The sequence below is a fragment of the Microcaecilia unicolor genome, chromosome 8 (genome assembly GCF_901765095.1).
Source record: "Microcaecilia unicolor chromosome 8, aMicUni1.1, whole genome shotgun sequence".
Classification (NCBI taxonomy): domain Eukaryota; kingdom Metazoa; phylum Chordata; class Amphibia; order Gymnophiona; family Siphonopidae; genus Microcaecilia; species Microcaecilia unicolor.
Window position 1 is genome coordinate 145,589,837 of NC_044038.1, and position 23,885 is coordinate 145,613,721.

Consider the following 23,885-nt stretch of genomic DNA (forward strand, 5'->3'; position numbering starts at 1 on the left):
TATTTCTTAACATGTTTTTTTTTTAATTTATAGAATTTAAAACAATATTAAAGCATACAAACTTGTAGAAACATCAGACATTGCTACAACAATAAAAATAAAGAAAAAAATTGACTCTAATAAAGAAAAAGCTGTCTCTGTAATGTGTTCAATCTATGGGGGAAAGAGACATTTAAGAGAAAAAGAAAGATGCCCAAATATTAGACAATAATAAAAACCAACAAGCACACCTAAGACTTGACCCTACTTTATTACATAAAAGTGAATGAAGGAAAGACCTAAATGCTGATGCTAATACTAACTTGAAGCAGCTTGAGACAAACGTAGACTCATCATTTACAAAAGTGAGAGACAGTTCTGGAGGATCACAAAAAAAACATACTTAACGCCATTATATTTCACATTATAGCACTCATTTTCAAAGCACATAGACAAGTCATAGCTGTGTAACTATGTGCTTTAAAAATGGTTACTTACAGGGAAATTTTAAGGAAAATGATGCTCCAAATCTGGAGAATTCTAAGCCTCAAAAGAAATTGCTTCCTTCATGTTTGAGAAGACCTGGCCACAACAGGAAAAATCATTACCTCATATTATAAAACAAATCTAACTTATATATCAAATATAACCACAAAACTATGGTCAATTTAAAAACAAAAAGTAACAATCATAGTTGATGCAATTATGTCCTCCTTAGATATCTCCAGAAATTCAAACCATCAGAAGAGATCTGTGATTTAACTGACCTAAACCTTGAGGCACTCTCCTAGGCAAAAAAAATATAATAGGCACATGTCATCATTGGGAAAGAATCAGACAGCAACTTTAAGATCTCAACCATATGCTTGTTAAGCATTTTTCATGCAATTCTTTGGCAAATTAATAAAATGGAGATTCTTCATCGTCTGTATTTTCCAAAAATTCCAGTTTCTGACGAATAATAGCATTATCTTTGATTAAATCCACTTCCTCTTACTTTAGTTTGCCAATCTTCTTTTCCAAAGATTCCAACTTAGTCTTATGAATATCAAAGCTCAGTTACATGTGTGGAAAATTCAAAACTTGGCATTACAAGGCCTCATCCAGGCCATCAATCAAGTGTCATTTTGCCTCTAAGGTAACATTCTGAGGTTTATCCATCAGGAATTCAGAAGACTCAAAAGTGAAAGGAGAAATTCCACTACTTCAGCTCCATCAACTCCCAATCTTGCAATTCCAGCTGAGAGCACCATTCCATTCGCAGCTACTCCAGCAGACACAAGTTGCACCACATATGGTTCCACCTGCACGATTGGGAGGCCACCTCCAGTCTTCAGGACTTAGAGTTATATTAAAAGCCAATAACAATGCTGCTGGCAAAACTTCTAGCAGCACAGCCCTGTTCAAGTGCATGGGTCAGCACCATGGCGAACATTCATTGGGTCCACATGGGAAAGAGATCTTCCAGCAACCAGATGGTGCAGAGTTTGCAGTTCCTCTTAGGCATTGTAGAAATTTCAAAGAAAAGGAACACTGTGAAGCACAACCTTCAGGCGTTCACCAACTTGCTCTGCCCCTCCCCCATATTTATTCACTTTTTTAAAGTCAGGGAAATGTTTTTCCTTACTTTTTTGTTATAGTTTTGTTGACTTTCCTGCTGTTTTTAGTTCAGTTTTGTAATTTTTTTCCCTTTGTTTACATTTTTTTGCTTTCATTAATTTAGAGACCAGGTGACCTGACTCCGAGGATTTTTCAAGTCAGGCTCTCAGAGACTTGCTCCAGACCTTCTTTCCTCTAGAACTGATTTTAATTCACAAAGATCACTTATTACATTGACTAATGCAGGTTCCTTTCAGCAGATGTGAGGGTGGCCTTAATTAGAAAGCTTTAGACCATACAAAATACAGCTGGCAAGCTTCTCAATGGCAAAAGAACTTGACCATGTAACCCCTTTAGTTTATTCTTGATATACCACCTATCATTAGAATATCTAAGTGGTTTATAACTAATGGGCAGATGATCAGAAGCAAACACAGGCGCTAGATGTTATTAGCACCATACTAACGCCTGAGCGGGCTCTGAACGCAACTAGCATGCAAATGCATGCTAAACAGGGCTCTAAGTGCAAGTAGCATGCAAATGAATGCTAAATCTATTCCTCCCCAATGATCAGAAAGCCAAACATTGGCGCACTATCCGCATCAAATCCTACGCCACCTCGGAGCTGGCATTAGGATTTGCAGGCCATTGGGGAGGAATGGTGAACCCTGTCCAGAATGCATTAGCATGCCAGCAGGCCCCCCCATTCCCCCCAATGCACAGGAACCCCAACCCCCCCCCCCCCCCCAGCAACACGGGGGCTGGAGATCCGGCAGACCTCCAGCCTCCTAACCTTCCCTAGCAAATCTGGGATGTGAATCAAACCCTCCCGACCTAGTGTAGTGGCCCGCCCCCTCTACCTTTGTTGGAGGAGAAAGACTCCCTTCTCTTCCAGCAGCCTTTTATACCCTGTTACCACAATAATTAGCCTCTTTTTGACCACACACCCCTCTATGCAACTCATGAAATCATCACAAGCCTGCTAATCATACCTGTACTCTCCTTGGGAAATTGGCTTTGAGTACATAGGATCTTCTCTTTTGCATATCTGCCCCCCCCAACTTCTACTGGGAATCTTTTCAGAGAAGCAAATACGATTATTCTAAATTCAAACAAGCATTGAAAATGTCCCTATTCACTTGTGCCTTCTCTGGATACCTCTAGTTATTTTGTACCTCTCCTTACTTTTCATTTACTTGGCTTGGTTCCAAATCCTTGACCCATTTTCTTGTCCTGGTTGGGGCTGTACAATGTCATAGGACACTGTACAGCCCCAACTGGACAATGTCATAGGACATTATCAAGGATAAGGGAGACAATATCTAAGAATCTCTCTCATCTTAATTCCACATTAGATTCAAATTCTACTAAGTTCCTGGTGCTTCTGTCTACTTTTGTCATATTACATGATGTGCTTTCTCTCTTGCTTGTATTCTAAACCACTTCACCGTTTTAATTTTACAAAGAACATTTAAAATACCATACCTAAACCTTATTTATAACCCACCTAATTCTAAGTGGGCAACAACCAATGTAAATACTAAAACGAGAAAAACACAAAGTCATACAAACTCAAATTCCCATAAACTTCCAATGTTACTGGGTATAATCTTAAAAAATATTATTAGTTCAAAAAACTAAAATTTTCAATCAATAATATAAAATGATATACCTAATTTACCCAGTGCTCATTTGTTTGGAAGAATTCTGAAAACACAGCCAGAGAATGAATGTCTTCATCACTTACATGAATTCATGCATGACCTGACAACGCAAGCAATTGGAGGTAATTCTGTAAGTGTGCCCCTCCTTTTAAGCACCCTGATGATGCGTGGTGAGAGCCTTCTATATCAGCACCTGGGCGCCTAGATACTGTTACAGAGGACTAGTGTAACCCATTATTGGGGTGTCCAAAATGAAGCATCTGCAGTTACACCAGCTATAGACCTCATATAACTGTAGATACACACTTTGCTGCTGACATTCGTCCTTAAAGAATAGCACTTAACTGTTTTGCTGCTACTTACATGTACAATTGCCTGCATGCATTTAAGTACACAAGTGGAACAGAAATGTGCACACCCAGTTATAGAATTATCGCCTTTATTTTCAGAAAACTGAATCAATCATCTGAATAGCTATCTACCGAGGTTCCATTCTAGCCCTGCCGCTGCCTGAAGTCTCCAACATGTATAGTGAGCAAATCCAAGCATGGTAACTGGGTTGCCAACACAATTCTTAAGAATTCCTCAGTTCTGAAAGCCCCTGGAAACTGCATTAGAAAACCAGTACCATTCATGCTTCATATGGCTAAAAGAAATTGCATTTGTTTTTAATCCCAGCCCCTCCTCTTAGAGACCGTTCCCCTAGTTATCACAATTCTAAATATAATACGAACTGATATTATATTTTTTTTCTGGCAATACTGACAAGGCATGGCCGGAAACACCGCCATATAATCATACAAGGCCATGCGCTAGTCTAGTGCCCCCCCCCCCCCCCCCCATCAAACTTCCATGGTGGACCCGTCCCTCTGGACACCCTTCTGCCCCGGAACTCACCATAGTGAAAGTTCCCCACGTCCGGGTCATAAAAATAAGCGACTGTCTTGGCCATAGCTGTCCTCAGCGCTGCCGGCCGTTCACAGTGGAGAGGGAGCGAGAGTCCCCACGCTCTCCTGCAACCCGTAGCCGAGCAGCAAACGCTGCCGACCGGCCTACTCGGCAACCCCCAGCCCGGTCACCGGCGCCATTCCCTATGCGTCACCACCTCCTGCGTATTACGACATCACGCTCCACCCGGAAGCCAGCACGCTGTCGTTCGGAATTCGTGACGTCATTTGTCGCTAGGTCGGTGTGAGTGAGAGAGTTGAGTTCTGCTTGTTTGGAAAGTGCCATAGGGTTATGGAATACAAACAAATGTGACCTCTAACGGTAACTTACCGTTAGAGGTCACATTTGTTTGTATTCCATAATACTAAAATTCCCTTGCAGAAGGAGAGACGCTCGTTCTCTGCACTGGTAATGAATACTTGCTTAGGTTGGACAGCAATATAATTCACCGCACACTACGGGATGGAGCCACTCTACAAGAACATTGGAGATAATAGTGTTAGATAATAGCAGAAAAGAAAGGGAACAGATTGCGCTTGAACAGACCTTAACATAATTTCAGACTCCGAAGGCTAAAAAAAAAGGAGCGAAATGACTGGAACACGAATGACCTGAGGCTAAAGAAAATGTTAACAACATGGATAAAAATTGCTACTTGCTGTTCAGAAAGTGTTTGATGTGATCTCTCCCTTTATGTCTGTCGACACAGGAGACCATCTAAGCGGAGACCTTTATGTCCCACAGGGGGGGGGGGGGGGGGGTGCCACTGTCTTATCACTAGCTAATATTGTTTCCAACGCATCTTTGTAAGTGCAATGATATGTTTATTCCCCTTTTTAAATATAATTGGATGAACTAAATAATAAACCAAAGCGTGAGGACTGCATATATGTATGTAATACCGATTGTAGGTCCTGAGAGTGACTAATAGGAAAAGATAGAAGAACACTAGGGGGCTGTTTCTTTAAATAAAACGGTGCTCCACTGTTAGTCTCATTTCTGCAGGATTCTAATAATTTTCCAAACTAATAAAACTGAGATAAAATCACAAGTTCAATATTTGTCTTGTGAAGTGGTTATTATTATTATTATTATTATTATTATTATCATTGCCGTGTCATGAGTTCAAATTTGATTAAAAATCTTATTTTCAGAATTAATTATTCAATGATATGTAACACATATATGGCAAACTACCAAGTGAAGAAAAATGCGTCCGTATTTTTTTCTTTTTTAAAAGTTAGTTACCAAACTGACACTCACTTTAAATAATCAATGATCAGTGATCTGTTTTCACTAAGAACGGTTGCAGGCTGGCCTTATTTTTTCCCTTGGATAGTCTCTTTGAATCTCAGAAGGGTAGTCCGCAATGCAGATCCACATTGATACTAATAGATAGGAATTGGTAAGTAAAAGTTGAACAGAATTTCACCTCCTGGTCATAATTACACAATATATATTATATATACACGGACCACGAAAGTGGTAAATTATTTATCTAAAAACAACAACACACACACACACACACACACACACACACACACACACACACACACACACACACAACTATGTGGTATGAGAGTCACTGTCATATGTACACCAATGAAGCCATTCCCCTGTCATTTCTGGGAGATTCTTCCTCCTCGGGCAGCAGAGATGTTGTGGGATCTTTTCTTTAGTGAGGCTCACTGGAAGAAGGGAAATCAAAGCAGATTCCTCCATTTTTGCTACTTCTGAGATAAGGTAGGGAGGTCGGGGCTGTGCCATATTGCTCAGGATCCCATTCAGGGACTTGGCAGCTAGGATGCAGTGTTGCTAAGAGACAGCTGAAGTCAGCCAATCAGGTTCTGTCGAACTGTAAAATTCCCCAGGTATTAAGCCACTGATGGAGTAAGTTGGTAGACGATGCTTTTTAGGACGAGTTTAGCACAGCAGGGCCCGTTAACAGAGAAAGGGAACCTAGCAGGGAGGATAGATCTGCAGATGCTTTTATTCTTTCTTTTGCTAAATATGAGAGCATGCAGTGGAGTGCGAACGGTTAAGGAACACAATTTCTCGACGGGGAAATGTTGAAGTGATGAAATCAATGTGAAGACGAGCTGAAGGTCAAATTATAGCCGGCATCCGTTGTGCAGGAACAGCAGAAGGTGTCCAGTGAAACAGAGGGCGCGAACGGGTAGCGGAAGGTACAGTCTACATACAGCTCTGCGGGACTGCGACACTGTTATTGTACAGCAAAGAAAATGTTAACACTGCAGAAGTAATCATTTTCTTCCAGCTGAGTTAACTGAGACTGAACAGACGCAGAATCGCTTTCTCATGTAATTTGGTTTAATTCTGGGAACCTTTGAATTTTGTGACAATTTCCGTCTAATATTTTGGTTGCAGATATTGTGTAAGATATACTTAACTATGGGAGATGCGTCAGCTGGGGGATTGAAAGGGAGGGAAAGATGCAAGGTGCAGGACAGAAATCAATGAAAAACCGAGATATGGAGAGTCAATGTCATGAGTATATATTCCTCCTCTAGACAAATGCATGAGCAGTTAGGGGTCAGAGGCTGCTACTGTGATCTCAGGGAAGAAAAACAAAGAGAAGCAAACAGAGCTGCCAATTTACCTAGTTTCAGTAAGGAAATTTTAGGCCAGTCCTGGATTTCTGACAAACCTATCAGATGCATTGTGGGAACACCAGCAGCTGCATCATTGATTTCAGTGGGTAAAATCTGGAATTACAGACACCACACTGCTTTGAGGATGTAAATTGAAAACAAATACAGGCTTAAAATGTCCCTACTGGTTTTCTTAAAGTGCTCTGATGTTTCCAGAGTTTCCCCAAAAAATATGTCAGCAATTTTTGGAACTAAGACCATATGTTCAACAGTTGGGAATTTTAATTTGATTGAATTTCCCATGCAAGTGTGCTATAAAATGGAAGTCCCTTAAATATATATTTTTTGATCCTGAACACTTAAAGACTTTTTTTTTAATTGACAACTACTTATTTCACCACCAAGATTGTTCCTCTTATCTCAACCCGCTTCTTAGAAGTAGTTGCTATTGGAGAGTACTTCCTTTCTTTTTCTATTTAATACATTTCTTTGAATTGTTTACTTGCTCTTCAATAATTATGAATTTGAATGTGGTGCCCTAGAATAAGTATTGGTTTGTTATTTTCCTCATTATTGTGCAAGTTGGTTGCTATATTTTTCTGTGATGAGTTTATATCTTGGAACTGTATTTGTAAATCCTTATAAGTAAATAAAAAAAAATAAATGTCCCTACTGGAACTGGGTAAGCTGGCAGATATACAAGCAAAATGGAAAAGAAGGAAAAAGGTAAGCCAGTAGCAAGTGACAAGAGAAAAGATGAGAAACTGATGCAAGGAAGAAAGATGGGTAATGAGGCTACAATGGGGAAGATATAAATTAAAATCAGGAAAGAGAACAGAAAAATAAGATGGTAATGAAAAACTACAGAAGAGGGCAGACGGCTGTAAACAGAAAAATAAAAACAAAGTTGGAAAGAAAGTGGTAGAATTAGGTTAATGGGAAATGAAACCAAATAGAGAACCAGGGGTTAAAACTTAAAGAGCAAAGAGAAGCAAAGGGATTAGTGCTATCAAGGGGATAAGAAGTATGATATATTCAAAGAAAAAGAGGGACAATTCAGTGTTAAGAACGAAAAATTAAAGGAGAGGCAGCTTCAGAAGTCAAGGTAACAAGAAAAGAGTGAAATGTGGACAACATGATGAGAGAGAATAAGAATTTTGTTTTTGCCCTTGAAGAACCTACTCCTGTAGATAGGAGAAATTACAACTGCAGGCAGCCCAATACAATGAAATCTTCATATTATATATGCTAAAAATTAATGCATTGTACACTAAAGATGCCATTGTATAAACATCTAGATCGCATACATGTGCAAATAATGATTTTAGAAAGCTACTATTTGCACATGTACATCCCTAGGACACAGATTTGAAGAGGGCATGGTAGGATGTGGTTTGGTCATAGCCACAAAATAGATGTGAACTTTCCATTTTACAATGAGAATATATATCTAATTGAAAAAAATGTCCTCATTGGATTTTTACACCTACCCTGAGGCACACATAGGTGCTAGTTACCAGTTTAGATCTGGGGTCTAACCAGGCAGGTGGAAAATTTCTCTCTACCCTCCTGTAGTACACAATCATCCTTGATTCCCTATTCATCCCCCCATCCCTCTCCAAACACCCCCAACATCAATACTAAGGGCCTTCACTCTCCCAACTTTTCCTTTAACCCCGGTTCTTGCCAGGGGTTTTCCAGGGAGAAGTAATCCATTGATGTTCCTGCCCTTTTGGTGCCTGAGTTCAAATTGTAATCTCTGATCCCATAGTAGTGGGCTTTTTAACCTTTATTTTTACTCTAGGAGTAAAACTGCAAAATAAGGACCCCTATAAGGAATAGTGGGCTTGACTTGGAGCCTGCTACTTGTGTTGCTGCAGCCAGGAATCCACAATGTTGCTGGCTGTAGCAACATAAATGTATAACATCTGGATTACAAATGCCCATGTATTAGCTGTCATCTTTCTAGGTATTTTACAAAACACTCCTCATTCAGCAAAAGCCTTTTGTGAACTACAGGAGGAACTGAGCAATTCTCTGTGATCTATGTAAAATGGGTATCATGCTTCCAACACTTGGTATTATATTTAGCCCATAGGCAGATTTTTAAAAATGTAATGAACCAACTATGTTAAGCATTGAAATAGAAGACTGTATACCAGGGACAGACTGACAGTGTTCTGGGCCCTCAGGCAATTATGGCCATGGGTCCCTAACCACCTATTAAAAGTGATTAAATTAGATAGAAGCTAGAGGGGAGTGAGTTCCCTACTGTTGTGGGCCCTCAGGCAACTGTCCTGTTGTTCCAGTGGTCAGTCTGCCACTGCTATGACCTCATATCAAGACCTAAATGTAAAATTCACTTTTAACATGTAAAACTTAGCTCCTGTCTGGGCTGTAGTAATTTGCTAGTATACCAATTTGGCATGTAAACAATTTGGAAATGGGGAGTGATGCCCTGGGTCTTCATCCCAACAACTTGCCCCACCCACTATGGTCATCTCTTCCATATACTGAAAGGTATCCCTACAGAAGACATCTCCATGAAAAAATCCCGGGTATTGCTCCCTGGACAGCCCTTCAAAATGAACTGTACAGTTGAACTAGCTGGAGGAGAGAGGAGTCTCTTACTTCCTACTGGATCAGCTTTTAGTGAAGATCTTGTGCCTCCTGGTGTCACTTTGAACCATACCCACTCAGGGATGACATTATAGGGTTCTGAGGCCTGGGGTGAAGGGTCAGGATCAATGTCCTCCCACTAAAAGTGAAGAGAGGGTGGTGGGGCAGCTTCCCACTGACCTCTCCACCACTGCCACCCATTGTGTGACAGTTCCTGATCTACTGCTGCTTTTGCATACCAACTGCAGCAGTGATACAGGAGGGGAAAAAACATGCTGATTTTTTGGAAGGGGATGGGCTATTGCAGTGGTGCATTGCTCCATGATTTCCCTTCAATGATGGTTATGCAATTCAAAATTTGCAGGACCAGTAGAGTGTCTGATATCGCTAAAAGCCAGAACACTAGATGTAAAGATTCTTCTGCCAACTTAGGGTATACTTAGCAGAGACATTGAGGAAGGGGTGTATTTTCAGAATGAGTGTCTTCCCTTTTACAGGAGAATCCAGAACCAAGTGTGCACAGTGCACCAGCATAACTGCACTGTGTATAACATTTTACTTTGTGGGTAATGAAACTTTTATAATATCCCAATAAATTCTGTTAATCTCAATTCACATTGGAGTTTTAAAGATCATGAATTACTATAAACTAAAATGGACCATAATTGCACTGGTAAAACATTTCCCTGTAGGTTTTATATTTCCCTTTATAGTGCCTTTTATTGGACCTCAAGACAATCCTAGGAGAAGATGGCAGGAAAACTGAAGCAAGAAATTGAACTTAAATGATTATTTATAATTTCAGATTTGAAAGGCCTATTGTAACTGGAAAAAATCTCAACCAAATCATTGATGAGTAAAAGATTAGTTACTGGGAACTGGAAGTTTTGTTTATACTGTACATGGGGAGGCAACTGGCATAGGGTGGCAACTTTCTGTTCCCAAGATCTGATTAACGGGACTAGAATTTCTTTTCCATATATGCATCTAGCTTTTAACTGGGAATCTGTACCAGCCATTGATGAGAGATTGAGGTAGCCATGAAATAGAAAATGAGGATGGCAAGTCAGGATAAGAGAATCTGAAGAGCTATTTTGGGTATTGCTTCTTCCTGTTCTGTAGATTCCATGGCAGAGGAGAACAGCATGGAGGATGAGGAGGCAGGCCCTCAGCAGAGCCCATACATGCTTTTTCTCTTAGTCCTGCTTTTCTTCTTTACGGGCCTGCTGGGCTTTTTGATCTGTCATGTGCTGAAGAAAAAGGGGTACCGCTGCCGTACATTCCCAGATGACCAGGATCCAGAAACCAAAGATGCATTAAAAGAAAATCAATCCAGTGAGTAATGAATAAGATGGACATTAGTGTAATTCTCCACTGGGTATACTTCTAGGCAGGACTTAGGGAAGGGGCAGTACTCAGTGCCAGGGCTTAGTAATGACTCACGTCAATTAATGCTGATATGGATCCTCCAATAGGGGAAAGAACAAGACTGATTATGTGGAGGGGCATTTTAGAAAGGACGTCCAACTCAGAATATGGATATCCAAGTCAGAATATCACAAATTAACTTCCAGCTCATATATATTTTAGAACAGGATAAAGCCTGTTCTGAAATACATGTGAGATGGGTACCTAAGTACTGGAAGCATCCAGCATGAACATTCTTTTTACAAACTGAAAGGCCAAAATTATGAATGGGGAGGACAAGGGACCTGGATGTCTATGTGGCAGTATAGGAACATCTATCTTATAGAATGGCCACAAAGACATCCATGCAGAGCAGTGGGTTGAGAATCAGGGGACCCAGGTTCAAATCCTACTTCAGCTGTTAGTGAATTTTTGTTTAATTGTGAGCCCTCTAGGAACAGAAAAATACACAAGAACAGCCATACTGGGTCAGACCAATAGTCCATCTAGCCCAGTATCCTGTTTCCAACAGTGGCCAATCCAGGTCACTAGGCAGAATCCCAAATAATAGCTAGATTCCATGCTACTGATCCCAGGGCAAGCAGTGACTTCTCCCATATTTATCTCAATAGCAGCCTATGGACGTTTCCTCCAGGAATTTGTCCAAACCTTTATTAAACCCAGATATGCTAATCACTGTAACCACATCCTCTGGTATCAAGTTCCAGAGCTTAACTATTCATTGAGTGAAAAAATATTTCCTCCTATTGGTTTTAAAAGTATTACCATGCAACTTCATTGAGCACTACCTAGTCTTTGTATTTTTTGAAAGAATAAAAAAATTGATTAAATTTTACCCATTCTATACCACTCAGGATTTTGTAGAACTCTGTCATATCTGTCCTCATCAGTCTCTTTTCCAAGCTGAAGAGCCCTAACCTCTTTAGCCTTTCCTTATATGAGAGGAGCTCTATCTCCTTTATCATTTAGGTTGTCCTTCTTTGAACTTTTTCTATTTCCACTATATCTTTTTTGAGATAAGGTGACCAGAATTGCATGCAATACATAAGGCTTGCAGGTGTCTTATATATTCAGGTGCAGTAGGTATTTTTCATTCTTGTGGGTCACAAAAAAAAAAAGAGTTGAAGGAGGATTTGAACCTGGGTCCCTTGGTTTTCAGTCTACTAACCATTAGACTACTCCTAAGATCTGCAACCTATACTATTAAGAATGTCTATAATATTTGAAGCTTTCATAGAGTCTGGTATTCCTTGCCGGTTTCACATTCAGGGGAGGGGGAGGGGAGAGGGAGAGGGACAGCAGCCACTGGGGAATGAGATGTGCCTTAATCCCTCCAATGGACAGCTGCTGAATTGGAGCACCTTTCTGTTACCTGGATGTGACAAGTACTGTGTCTAAATATGGACGTCCATCTTTATAAACTTGTACATCCCTTCCCCTTCTGTGATTGGAGTTGGATGTCCATATTTTGGGTCCTCCCTAATCCTACCCAAAACACCTCCAGACCACACCCCCTTACCATATGAAAATACTGCAGTGTTGGATGCGCATATCCTGCCTTTGTAAATTTGGGATTTGGACATCCATGCAATATAGATGTCTAAATGTCAGTTTTCAGATGTCCATAACAAGAAGAGAGCTTCTAAAATAACCACCAGTCACAAAGTGCTCCTTTTACCAAACCATGCTAGCAATTCCTGTGCGGCAATGCCAACAAAGTCTATTCACTTTGAATGGGCTTTGTCTTCATTGCTGCACTGAGAATTGCTAGCACAGTTTAGTAAGAGGCCCGTAATCTTTTCCCACATAATGATATTCAATATTAAAGTCTGAGGGATGCACATTTATGTTGACGCCATTTCCATTTCATTATAGTGCAACTATTGTGTTTAGCACACACTAAGGAGGGAAGATATCAATGTGGGCTACCGTTAAAAAGGGTTATTTTACTGTTAACCCAGGATATTAATAACTAGGGGGCCCTTTTACGTGAATGCACGTCTGAGGCATGTATGTACATCCTACGTGTGTCAATTTTGAACTACCGCATGGCCTGGGCAGTAATTTCATTTTTTATGTATGTCCACTAAGCGTACCGGAAATTTTCCAGTGCATGGCGCTAGCCGGACGGTAATTGGCATTGTACGCATGTAGACCATTACCACCTGGTTAACACGTGAGACTTTACCACTAGGTCAATGGGTGGTAGTGGTAAGGTCTCAGACCCAAAATGGATGCGCGCCAATTTTTATTTTTGCCACACGTCCATTTCGGTCCAAAAAAAGGCCTTTTTGTGCAGGCGCGCTGCAAAATGGACCTGTGCACGTCTAATACACGTGTCTACACCAGCGCAGGCCATTTTTCAGCACATGTAAGTAATAGGACCCCTAGGTCTCATTGCATAAAATGGGACCTGTACTAAAACAGAACAAGTTGTGGTAAAATAATTGTGATAACGGTAGCTCATGTTAACAACTTCCCTCTTAAATAGAGCATATTCTTTTATGTTTGTGGGCATTATGCAAAATAGTATGTGCTATTTCTGGTCAGTACAAGCTATTTTGTGTTAGCATATGATATGCACCGTGCCACGATGAGGTTATCTGCAGTCTTATTGTGTGATTTATACTAATATTCAGCCCCCTGAAGAAGCCGAGTATTTGGCAAAACCTGGATCCATGTTCTGAATCCATGTTGGGGTGCATCTTTGAAGAGTGTGTATAATTATGAATATAACAGAGAAAGGAGAAGTGACTGATTGGCATGGACTCCTTCTGATCATTTGTACACTTTAAGATAAGTATCGTTTTCAGTTGCAAGATTGGGACTTGATTGGAATTAAAGCTGTGCAGTGATTGAGAAGGTGCTTTTTGAGTGGTGACACTAGTTGGCATATTGTTTTTCTCAGCACACTTTACACACATGTGTTTTGTATATATATATATATATATATATATATATATATATATATGAAACTTGACATCAAACTTAAGAGAATTTATAAGATATAGAGGGGTATTTTCAAAGCACTTAGGGGGTCTTTTACTAAAGCTTAGCTTGAGTTATCTGCCGCAGATCCCATAGGAATAAAATGGGCCCTACTGCAGATAACTCGAGCTAAGCTTTAGTAAAAGACCCCCTTAGACTTATAAACCTTAGTAATCTATACCCAGACTCAAATTTTGTTTTGCTTTTATCTCATATTGATTACTGCAGCGCTATTTATTCAGGTCTGAATGAGGGCTTGATTAAAAAATTTCAAGTGCTGCAGAACATGGCTGTGCGGCTAATTTATAGTTCTTCTAGTTATGAACCAGCTTCCCCGCTGTTGCTGAAGCTTCATTGGCTTCCAGTTAAAGCCTGAATCATTTTCAAATTGTGTCCTATGACTTTTCTCATTCTTTATGGCCTTTCTCCATTGTATTTGGCACATTTAATTCATTTAACATGCTAAACTTTGGCTGTACATGACAAACTGCTGTTACTTTTACAATTCCCAAATCCAAAGAGAGTGATTTATAAAACCATATTTAATAGTCTATTTCATTAGTCTTCCCACTAGTGGAATTTGCCAGGTCATCTTGTTTGCTGAAGACAGGGAATCTCATTCCATCTGAAGAATGTATCCGAAAATGTCAAACTACTAGATGTTTTTACCCAGTGTATTTTTTTCTACAGCAAAGGTGCTAGACTCAGATAAAGGGTTGTTATGGGGGGGCGGGGAGGAGAAGAGGGGTAGAAATCAGGGCAATCATCTAGTGCAATTTGAGTCTCCCTATTCCTTTCTTCCCTCCCAGTGGCAGGCAGCACGAGAGCGTAGTAGTGCAGGAGCATTTTCTGCTACTATCACAACATGGAAAATCACCAGAGAGTGGGAAGACTGGTGCTTTTTTCAGATTTAGGAAATTTTATTGGCATGGCAAAATTTGGATATGTAATGTACAGAAGGGAAAAGTTTTGGGGTGAAGTTACCAGGCTGTATTAGGGTATTAATCTGCATTATTTGCCCCTTAACGTGTGTTAAAGGGCACTAACTCGGGTTGTGGTGCCTTAATACAGCGCTAGTTATGCAACCCTGTGGTACATAGTAATGAGATACAAAACATGCAGATGCATGTAAAGTAGTTAATTGCTATTTAAATACTATAAAGTGGTTTGAGGTGAACAAAGAAGCCCTTATCCCCTGGATTCTATATAGTGTTACTTAAGCTGTGTGCACAAATCTGGGCATATTCTGGATTTGTGTGTGCAACTTACTTAGCTAACAAGCCAATCAGTGCTGACAATTGCCAACTAACAAGCAATTATTGACACTAATTGGCATTAATTAAAATTACGCACACAACTGTCTAAGCATATTCTGTAATGTGATATGCGTAAATTCTAAGTTGCATAGTTGAAAAGGGGGCGTGGAATAGTTGGGTCATGGTTGTTTCTAAAATCTACGCAAGTTGTTATAGAATACTCACAGTCTGTGTCTAATTTAGGCATCGGAATTTGCACCTAGTGCCAGTCTTAGCAAGTGCGGGGCCCTGTGCAGACCAATTTGGTGGGGCCCCATCCTAGCCCCGCCCCACCCTAGCTCCACCCCATTGATAAGATTATTCAATATATCACTTTTTAAGAATATATATGACAAAGTTGAAAACCAAAAAGCAGTAGAAATGCTGGCATTGAAAATGATGCAAAATATTGAAATATGTTAACCATTGTAAAAACATAACCTTTTATAAAAATATGTTCATCTACCAAGGTGTGAGGTGAATCACAGAATATTGGACCTAAGAGAAATCTAATCATTTCTATAGATCACCTATTAGGGAATCTATAAATCACCTATTAGGGAATCATATAAATATAACAAATGAGAAATATTGAAGTAAAATAAACAAAGAAAAAAATTAATGATTGAAAAGATTCATCCGCTCTTTTTCTATTTTGAACAAAATAACAGCATACAAAAAGAATCCAGAGCCTGGACTTCTCTTAATCCTCTTAACTATTGGGCTGAAATGAAGGAATAGCCCAATAGTCTTTAAAATTGTGAAACAGTATAGAGAGGGAGGAAGGGAAAGGCCTATGACAACGGAAATGAGCAGTTAGGCAACATGACGAATCATCAGGTTCCATTCGCAAATCAACAAGACCACTTTAATTTAAAAAGGTTTGGTTCCTTATAAGAAAAAAAGCTATCATATCTTGCCTTAATGGCACAAACTGTAGCCCTGTCTGTTGCTCCACAGCACGCACTTGATCGCACCACAGCGATGGCTCACCTCGGACCAGGCTCCAGCTTTTCCCGCTCAGTGACTCCCGCCCTCGCGGAAACAGGAAATACCTCATCAGTAGACGGGGCATTGAGCGGGAAGTGAAAAGCTGGAGAGGTGAGCCATCGGCGTTGCTGCAACTGTCTGTCGGGGCCTTTGCTGGCTCGCTGCAAATGTCGGGGTCCGGTCCGGGGAGCTCAGCTGACGGCGGGCTCAGCGGGCCCAAGCGGGGTGTGGGCGCCGGTGGCGGGAGCGTAGCGGCCGAGCGGGATCATGATGCGCATTGCGGTCGTCCGAGCAGAGGTCAGAGGTCAGAGTTGAGGTGCGCCGCACGGGGCCCCCTTAGGCACGGGGCCCTATGTGGCCGCCTTGGTCGCCTCTGCCTAAGACCGGCCCTCTTTGCACCAAGATTTACTTGCAGGCTTATTTTTGAAAGAGAAGGGCGCCCATCTTCTGACACAAATCGGGAGATGGGCGTCCTTCTCTCAGCGTCGCCCAAATCGGCATAATCGAAAGCCAATTTTGGGGGTCCTCAACTGCTTCCCATCACGGGGATGACCAAAGTTCATGGGGGCGTGTTGGCACCATAGCGAAGGCGGAACTGGGGCGTAATTAAGAGATGGGCGTCATTGGCCGATAATGGAAAAAAGAAGGGCGTCCCTGACGAGCACTTGGCCGACTTTTCTTGGTCCATTTTTTCTTGTGACCAAACTGTGAAAAGGTGCCCAAACTGACCAGATGACCACCAGAGGGAATCGGGGATGACCTCCCCTTACTCCCCCAGTGGTCACCAACCCCCTCCCACCCTAAAAAAAAATTAAAATTTTTTTTTTGCCAGCCTCAAATATCATACCCAGCTCCATGACAGCAGTATGCAGGTCCCTGGAGCAGTTTTAGTGGGTGCGATGCACTTCAGCCAGGTGGACCCAGGCCCATCCCCCCTTCCTGTTACACTTGTGGTGGTAAATGTGAGCCCTCCAAAACCCACCCGAAACCCACTGTACCCACATGTAGGTGCCCCCTTCACCCCTTAGTGCTATGGTAGTGGTGTACAGTTGTGGGGAGTGGGTGTGGAAATTTAGGAGTATTCTATAAAGCAGGCCTAAATTTAGGCCTACTTTATAAAATACGCCTAGGAGTACTTTTTGGCGCCAATGTTTTAGGCATGATATATAGAATCTAGCCCTATATGGAAACATTAACTCTAGAGGTAGTATTAAAAGTCTACTGCTAGGAGTTGCTGGCATCATTTTGGATCCTGGTGCCAGAAAGGCCAGGAACACCTGGGGGGTGCTTCCTGTGGTGATGAAAGAACTTCTGGGTGGTGGTCAGTGCTTGGGGGGTCCTTCAGATTGGGGGGACTTGATATGGAGGAGGGCTGCAAGACGGGGCTAGAGCTTGAGGTGACATCTATTTGGTATGTTTGCTGGCCCCTTTAACATGCAGCCCAGAAGGATAGGGCCATGGTTTGGTGGCCCAATGTTCACGGGTCAATGGAGCAGCACTGCTTGCGAGGTGGCTTAATGTAAAATCAAACTTTTTTTATCCCCAAAATATATTTTATCTCCTAGAGATGGGGAGCCATCTTGAGAGAGTCCATCACCCTGAAGCATATAGGGGGAGGGGGTGGGTCAACTCCCAGAATGTAGAAAAGCCCCCATAGATGAAACTGAATCCTACCCTGACTGATAGGCATAAACTTGTCATCACAATGTTTACTTCAATTTTATTTATTAATCAAAAAGAACAAATAAACATCCATATTATTTGATATTTAAAGCCTTGCATGACAATGTCCATCTTGTATTTCGTCTCTTCTGAAAAAATTACAACCTATTGTACCCATTACAATCTGTTACTAAAGGATTGCTGGAAATGCCGTCATTTAGATTTATTAAGCTTAACATGACTATCGAGAGTCTCTCTTTAGAATTGCCTTTCCAATTTTATAGAAAGTTCTACTGGATACAGTTCACAATATATCTTCTTATTTGGCTTTCAGAAAACTACTCAAAACACATTTTTTTTGTACGAGCATTCCCTAAATGAGAATATTGACAATATGCTCAAGACAGTATGATCTGATTTCATATTTATGTTGGACTATATTTTTAAAATGTATGTGTTGTGCATTTTTTGTTGTAAACCACCCAGGTTTGGAGATGGTGCTGGATATAAATATCCTATATAATAATTTGCACCTCCAACGTTTCATCGCTGTCTGGTTGCCTGGGTTGGTAACATCTTATGACGTCAGCCAGCCTCCAGCATTCCATTCCCCCTCACTGCCCCGCCCTCGCATCAAAACGTAATGACGTCAGAGGGCGGAACAGTGAGAGGGAAGGAAGCGCTGGAGGCAAGCTGACGTCAGGATGTTACCAACGGAAGGGAAGCCAGCCAGCCAGGCCAGCCTGAAAACAATGAGGTACAAAGGAAGAGAGAATCACGGCACATCGAGGGGAGGGCAGGGCAGAGCAGAGCAGAATCGATGGATATGGATGGGATGGGAGAGGAGGACAGGAGAGAAGAGAATCGCGAGACACGGATGGGAGGGCAGGGAAGAGGAGAATTGCTGGACATGGAGGGGAGGGAATGGGATGGGAGGGGAGAGGAGGGGAGGGGAGAGGAGGGGAGGGGAGGGGAGGGGAGGGAAGGGAAGAATCGCTGGACATGGAGGGGACGGGAAGGGCAGGGGAGAGACAAAAATCGCTTACAAGGGAGCCTTTCTAGGGCCCATTTCATTGTTGAGGAAACGGGCTGGGTTCCACTAGTTTTTAAATAAACAACCACAGAATACAAATCAGCTCTATGAACATTATATATCAACATTAGCTTGCAATGAAACTTCCTTCTCCTTCCATGAGCCTAAATAAACAACTTTACTTCTGTATTGAGATAACATAGGCTTGGGCTTTTCGTCCCATATCAGTGTCGTGTGTCAGCCATTCCATTTGAGTTATCCTCTGATTGTGCATTACAAGTTCATCAGCCTTTTTGATCGAACAAATCTGCCCTTCATGGTCCATAATCTTTGCATTTTTTGGCCCTGCATCACATAGTACTCACATCAATACAGTCATCACCATAATCAACCTGCATGCATTGAATTTCAGTTGGAGGGACTTCTTCAACAGTCAGAAATTCTATCATGGTACATTGCTTAAATGCACCGACAAGTGCTCACTGCATGCTTTCATTTCACAAGCAATAGCAAAGCCTCTTCACACAGACACTTCTCACCAATGAAGAGATTTCAAAGAACAAATGAACATGTGTAGCACGTCAGCACTGCTATCTGTAGATGAATTATGGAGGTGGAAGCATTACTTTTCATTTAACCCTCATAGATAATTCAAGACATAGTTATGTTTCCAGGGTGAACGCTTGTCAATATAATCCACCCAAATTCTTAGAAAAAATCATTTCTGCTGTCAGCCTCCACTTGTCCAGATATGATCCAGTTCATGAGCTGGTATCCTGTTCCCCTCCACTGTCAAAACTCTAGGAGCTCTGAAGACATCCAGGACATCAACACTGATTTTATTTTCCCCAGTAACCACAGGCACCTACACCATGCCTTCCACCATCTCCCAGGGACTCTCACTCCTGCCTTATCATTTAAAAGCATTGCTCTTAGGTAGCACTACTGGGAAGCTATAAGCATGTTACCGGATTTGCATGTGGCGCAGTGCACTTCAGACATGCTGAGCATGCCATGCATCCCACCGGAAATTCCCTCACCAGTGGAAAGAATGCCCTTCTAATCAATTTGTACTGTAAATCTTGCAAAGGCACATTGTTAATGAAGTAGGGAATCCTCACTATGGCTCTAATGAGATCTTTTCTAGTCAATCCCAGATCCAATTCTTTATTCCAAGCATGAGCCAGAGAGTTACACATGTCTATAGGCCCAAAAGCCAACCACATCTGCTGCTTAACCCTGACCACTTCAGTAGAAAGAAAAATCTCTTTCAGACTTGAACAGAACTCCCCATCCAAGTGCTGTATCCCAATGCCCCTCACACAGCTATGCACAGAAACATGTATCCTCCTTCAAGGCTGAACTGGGTCTTTAAGTCATTGAGGGCCAATGCAGAAAGCAATCGTGGGCTTATCTGTGGGGTTTCTGTGGGCTGAATGTGTGTTGTAAGTGCCAAGTGATGCACAGAGGAATTGTGTGTGGGTTAAGCTTGTACGGGAAGATGCAGCGCAGGTTGTTTTAAAATGTATGCTAATGAACTAATTATGGTATTCTGTTCAATGCAGAGAGTATGCTGCCAACCTTTTACATGTGCACAATGCAAGAATTTTTCCGTGAGGGTCTGGGGTGGTATTCAAGGTTTTGTGGAGAGGATTTCTTATCAATCTTTCACATTTAAGTGCTGGTTTTGTCTTGTTATGCAAGCGGAAGGAAGACCATGCAAAATTTAAAGGTAGATGGTAAGTAACAAACTTGTGCATTTCTGAACAAAACTGAAAGTGAAAGCACACATCGGCGCCTTTTCTTCTGTGCCTAAATATGAGCCTCTCAAGAATTTCAAGTGCAATTTGTGCAAGACTCATATTTAGGTGCAGAAAAGCAGTGCCGGTCTTAGCAAGTGTGGGGCCCTGTGCAGACCAATTTGGTGGGGCCCCATCCTAGCCCCGCCCCCCACCCTAGCTCCACCCCATTGATAAGATTATTTAATATATCACTTTTTAAGAATATATATGACAAAGTTGAAAACCAAAAAGCAGCAGAAATGCTGGCATTGAAAATGATGCAAAATATTGAAATATGTTAACCACTAGTAAAAAAAACCCGTTTCTGATGCAAATGAAACGGGGGCTAGCAAGGTTTTCTTCAGAGTGTGCATGTGGGAGTGTGTGTATCCCTGCCCTCTGTCCTCTCTCCCTCCCCCTCCCCCCTCCGAGTCCAGTCCTTTAGTGTTGTTTCCTGCTGTTCTGTGTTTTTCTTACAGAGAGAGTGAGGGCATCTCTCTCCCCTCCCCCCTCTGAGTCCTTCACAGTTTCATGGGATTTCCTGCTGTGCTGTTTGCCTTCATTCATGGGGAAACTGGATATCTCTGGCGCTTCACACTTCCGGCTGGAGGCTTCAGTGGTGCCTTTTATATATATAGATTGTAAAAAAACATAACCTTTTATAAAAATATGTTCATCTACCAAGGTGTGAGGTGAATCACAGAATATTGGACCTAAGAGAAATCTAATCATTTCTATAGATCACCTATTAGGGAATCTATAAATCACCTATTAGGGAATCATATAAATATAACAATTGAGAAATATTGAAGTAAAATAAACAAAGAAAAAAAATTAATGATAGAAAAGATTCATCCGCTCTTTTTCTATTTTGAACAAAATAACAGCATACAAAAAGAATCCAGAGTCTGGACTTCTCTTAATCCTCTTAACTATTGGGCTGAAGTGAAGGAATAGCCCAATAGTCTTTAAAATTGTGAAACAGTATAGAGAGGGAGGAAGGAAAAGGCCTAACGGAAATGAGCAGTTAGGCAACATGACGAATTATCAGGTTTCATTCACAAATCAACAAGACCACTTTAATTTAAAAAGGTTTGGTTCCTTATAAGAAAAAAAGCTATCATATCTTGCCTTAATGGCACAAACTGTAGCCCTGTCTGTTGCTCCACTGCACGCACTTGCTCACACCACAGCGATGGCTCACCTCGGACCAGGCTCCAGCTTTTCCTGCTCAGTGACTCCCGCCCTCGCAGAAACAGGAAATACCTCATAAGGCGGGGCATTGAGTGGGAAGTGAAAAGCTGGAGAGGTGAGCCATCGGCGTTGCTGCAACTGTCTATCGGGGCCTTCGCTGGCTTGCTGCAAATGTCGGGGTCCGGTCCGGGGAGCTCAGCTGATGGCAGGCTCAGCGGGCCCAAGCAGGGTGTGGGCACTGGTGGCGGGAGCGTAGCGGCCGAGCGGGATCATGATGCGCATTGCAGTCATCCGAGCGGAGGTCGGAGGCAGAGTTGAGGCGCACTGCATGGGGCCCCCTTTGGCGCGGGGCCCTATGTGGCCGCCTTGGTCGCCTCTGCCTAAGACCGGCCCTGCAGAAAAGCAAGCGCCAATGTTCGCTGACACTTTCGTTTTTGGTTTGGACATGTGCACAAGAAGCCGCACTTACTGTGAAACCGTGGGCGCAAGCGTCCACCATACTCCCCCATATTTGCCGCAGGTTTACTGTGCATGAAATTTGCATGCAATTACCTTCTTGCATGCCGTGGTATTACACCCACAGTAGAAGCCATGCACTCAGTCATCCATGCACTCAGACTCTACCGCGAGCCTTTCTGTATCGGACCCTGAATGCGCTGTAGGTGACATCTTGTTCCAAGTGCACTAGACCACAACTCTCCCAATGCAAGAAACTCTGCATTCCTGGCACAAACTGGCTATTACCCTCTAGTGACAATTAAACCAAATGCTCCACCAAGTAGCATAATTCTGCTTAGACCCTCCACCACACACTGTGTACTGATTGGAGCTGATCAAGATGCCTCAGGGCTGGTGGCAACTCTTTCCCCTTCACTTCAATGAAAGCAGTGCAATCAACTCGCATTCACACTCACACTCTAATGGAGTGTAGTTATTTGTGTCACAAAGCCAGACTTTTAAGTGCTACAACAGACACCCCACCCCTTACAGTAGTTCTCAAGATCAGGAGGCCCTCTACTTCCCCCGTGCCAGGAGCCCTTGAATCATGCTAGGAGTATACGTGCCCTCTTCCCTTTTCAAAGATACATATGGACCATCTGGTTCAGCAACTTAAAATGCCTCTTATAGAGCCATATTGGCAACATTTGCAAGAGATACAATTAATGATGGAAAAGAACCATCTTAAACCCACTTTACCCCCACTGCTAGTAGCAGGTCCTGCTTTTGCTCCAGCTGAGCATCCATAAATGTAACAAAGGTCCTGCCAAGATAACACCAAGGTATTTGAAAAAGTTCTCTGCCCACCACAAAGGGAAGATACTTGTACAGCCTTCCTTAATTTGAACCTATGCTGACAATGCCTCTGATTTGTCTTTGTCTTTCTGAGAAGTTCCGAGAGAAGAGGACATTTCTCTGGTAAGTGAACACTATTTTGTTTTGTGCTTTGAGAACTTAAAGATTGGGGTTTAAAGGAGAAATTGTAGGTAGTGCTAGGCAAAATAAAAATATAAAAAGCAATTTTATCAACTAATCCCCATAGTCTTTTCCACTTAGTTTTATGTGTAAATCTTTTTTATTAAATGTTCAAGCATACAATATTCAACATCGGAACACATATAATCATACCACAGCATTAACACATAGAATCTAGCAGGCACTGCAGGATCTAGTTTAGTATTAAGGGGGAATAAAAAGAGAGATAAAGAGGGAAAAGCAAGCAGGACCTAGTTTAGTATTAAGGGGGGAATAAAAAGATAGAGAGAGAGAGAAGCTAGCATCATTAATTAGTTGCCGTGCTGTACAAACCCTTTTTCCATAGTTTTAAACTGAAATTTTCTCTAGAAATAAGCATTTTTCCCATAGTTTTAAACTGAAACCTTTTCTAGAGGTAGAAACTAAACAGCCAAAAACTCTTGTTCTAAAAGGCAGTTATTTTCTGTTCCTTGGCTGCTGGAGAGGTAGCTCATCCAGCCACCTCAATTAAGTGTTAATTAAGATGTGGGGAAGTAGAATACTTGCATAGGTTGCTGAATCAGCTTCAAAGAGCCTGTTTAAAAAAAGGCCCCTTTGGTTCAAAACTATATAAAGAGGAA

The 23,885-nt window shown here is 41.8% G+C and overlaps 2 protein-coding genes across 2 annotated transcripts in view; one reads left to right on the top strand and one right to left on the bottom strand.

Moving 5' to 3' along the window:
- Positions 1-4,328, bottom strand: part of HDAC3 (histone deacetylase 3) — a 93,085-nt gene extending 88,757 nt beyond the window's left edge. Inside the window, 1 exon segment of the mRNA XM_030212811.1 lies at positions 4,140-4,328. Within this exon segment, the coding sequence (XP_030068671.1) occupies positions 4,140-4,194 (55 nt within the window). The 5' untranslated portion in view covers positions 4,195-4,328.
- A 1,932-nt stretch (positions 4,329-6,260) lies between these two features.
- The window catches only part of RELL2 (RELT like 2), a 42,421-nt gene continuing 24,796 nt past the window's right edge, over positions 6,261-23,885 (top strand). The window contains 2 exon segments of the mRNA XM_030212773.1: positions 6,261-6,376; positions 10,544-10,756. Coding sequence (XP_030068633.1) covers positions 10,549-10,756 — 208 coding nt within the window. The 5' untranslated portion in view covers positions 6,261-6,376; positions 10,544-10,548.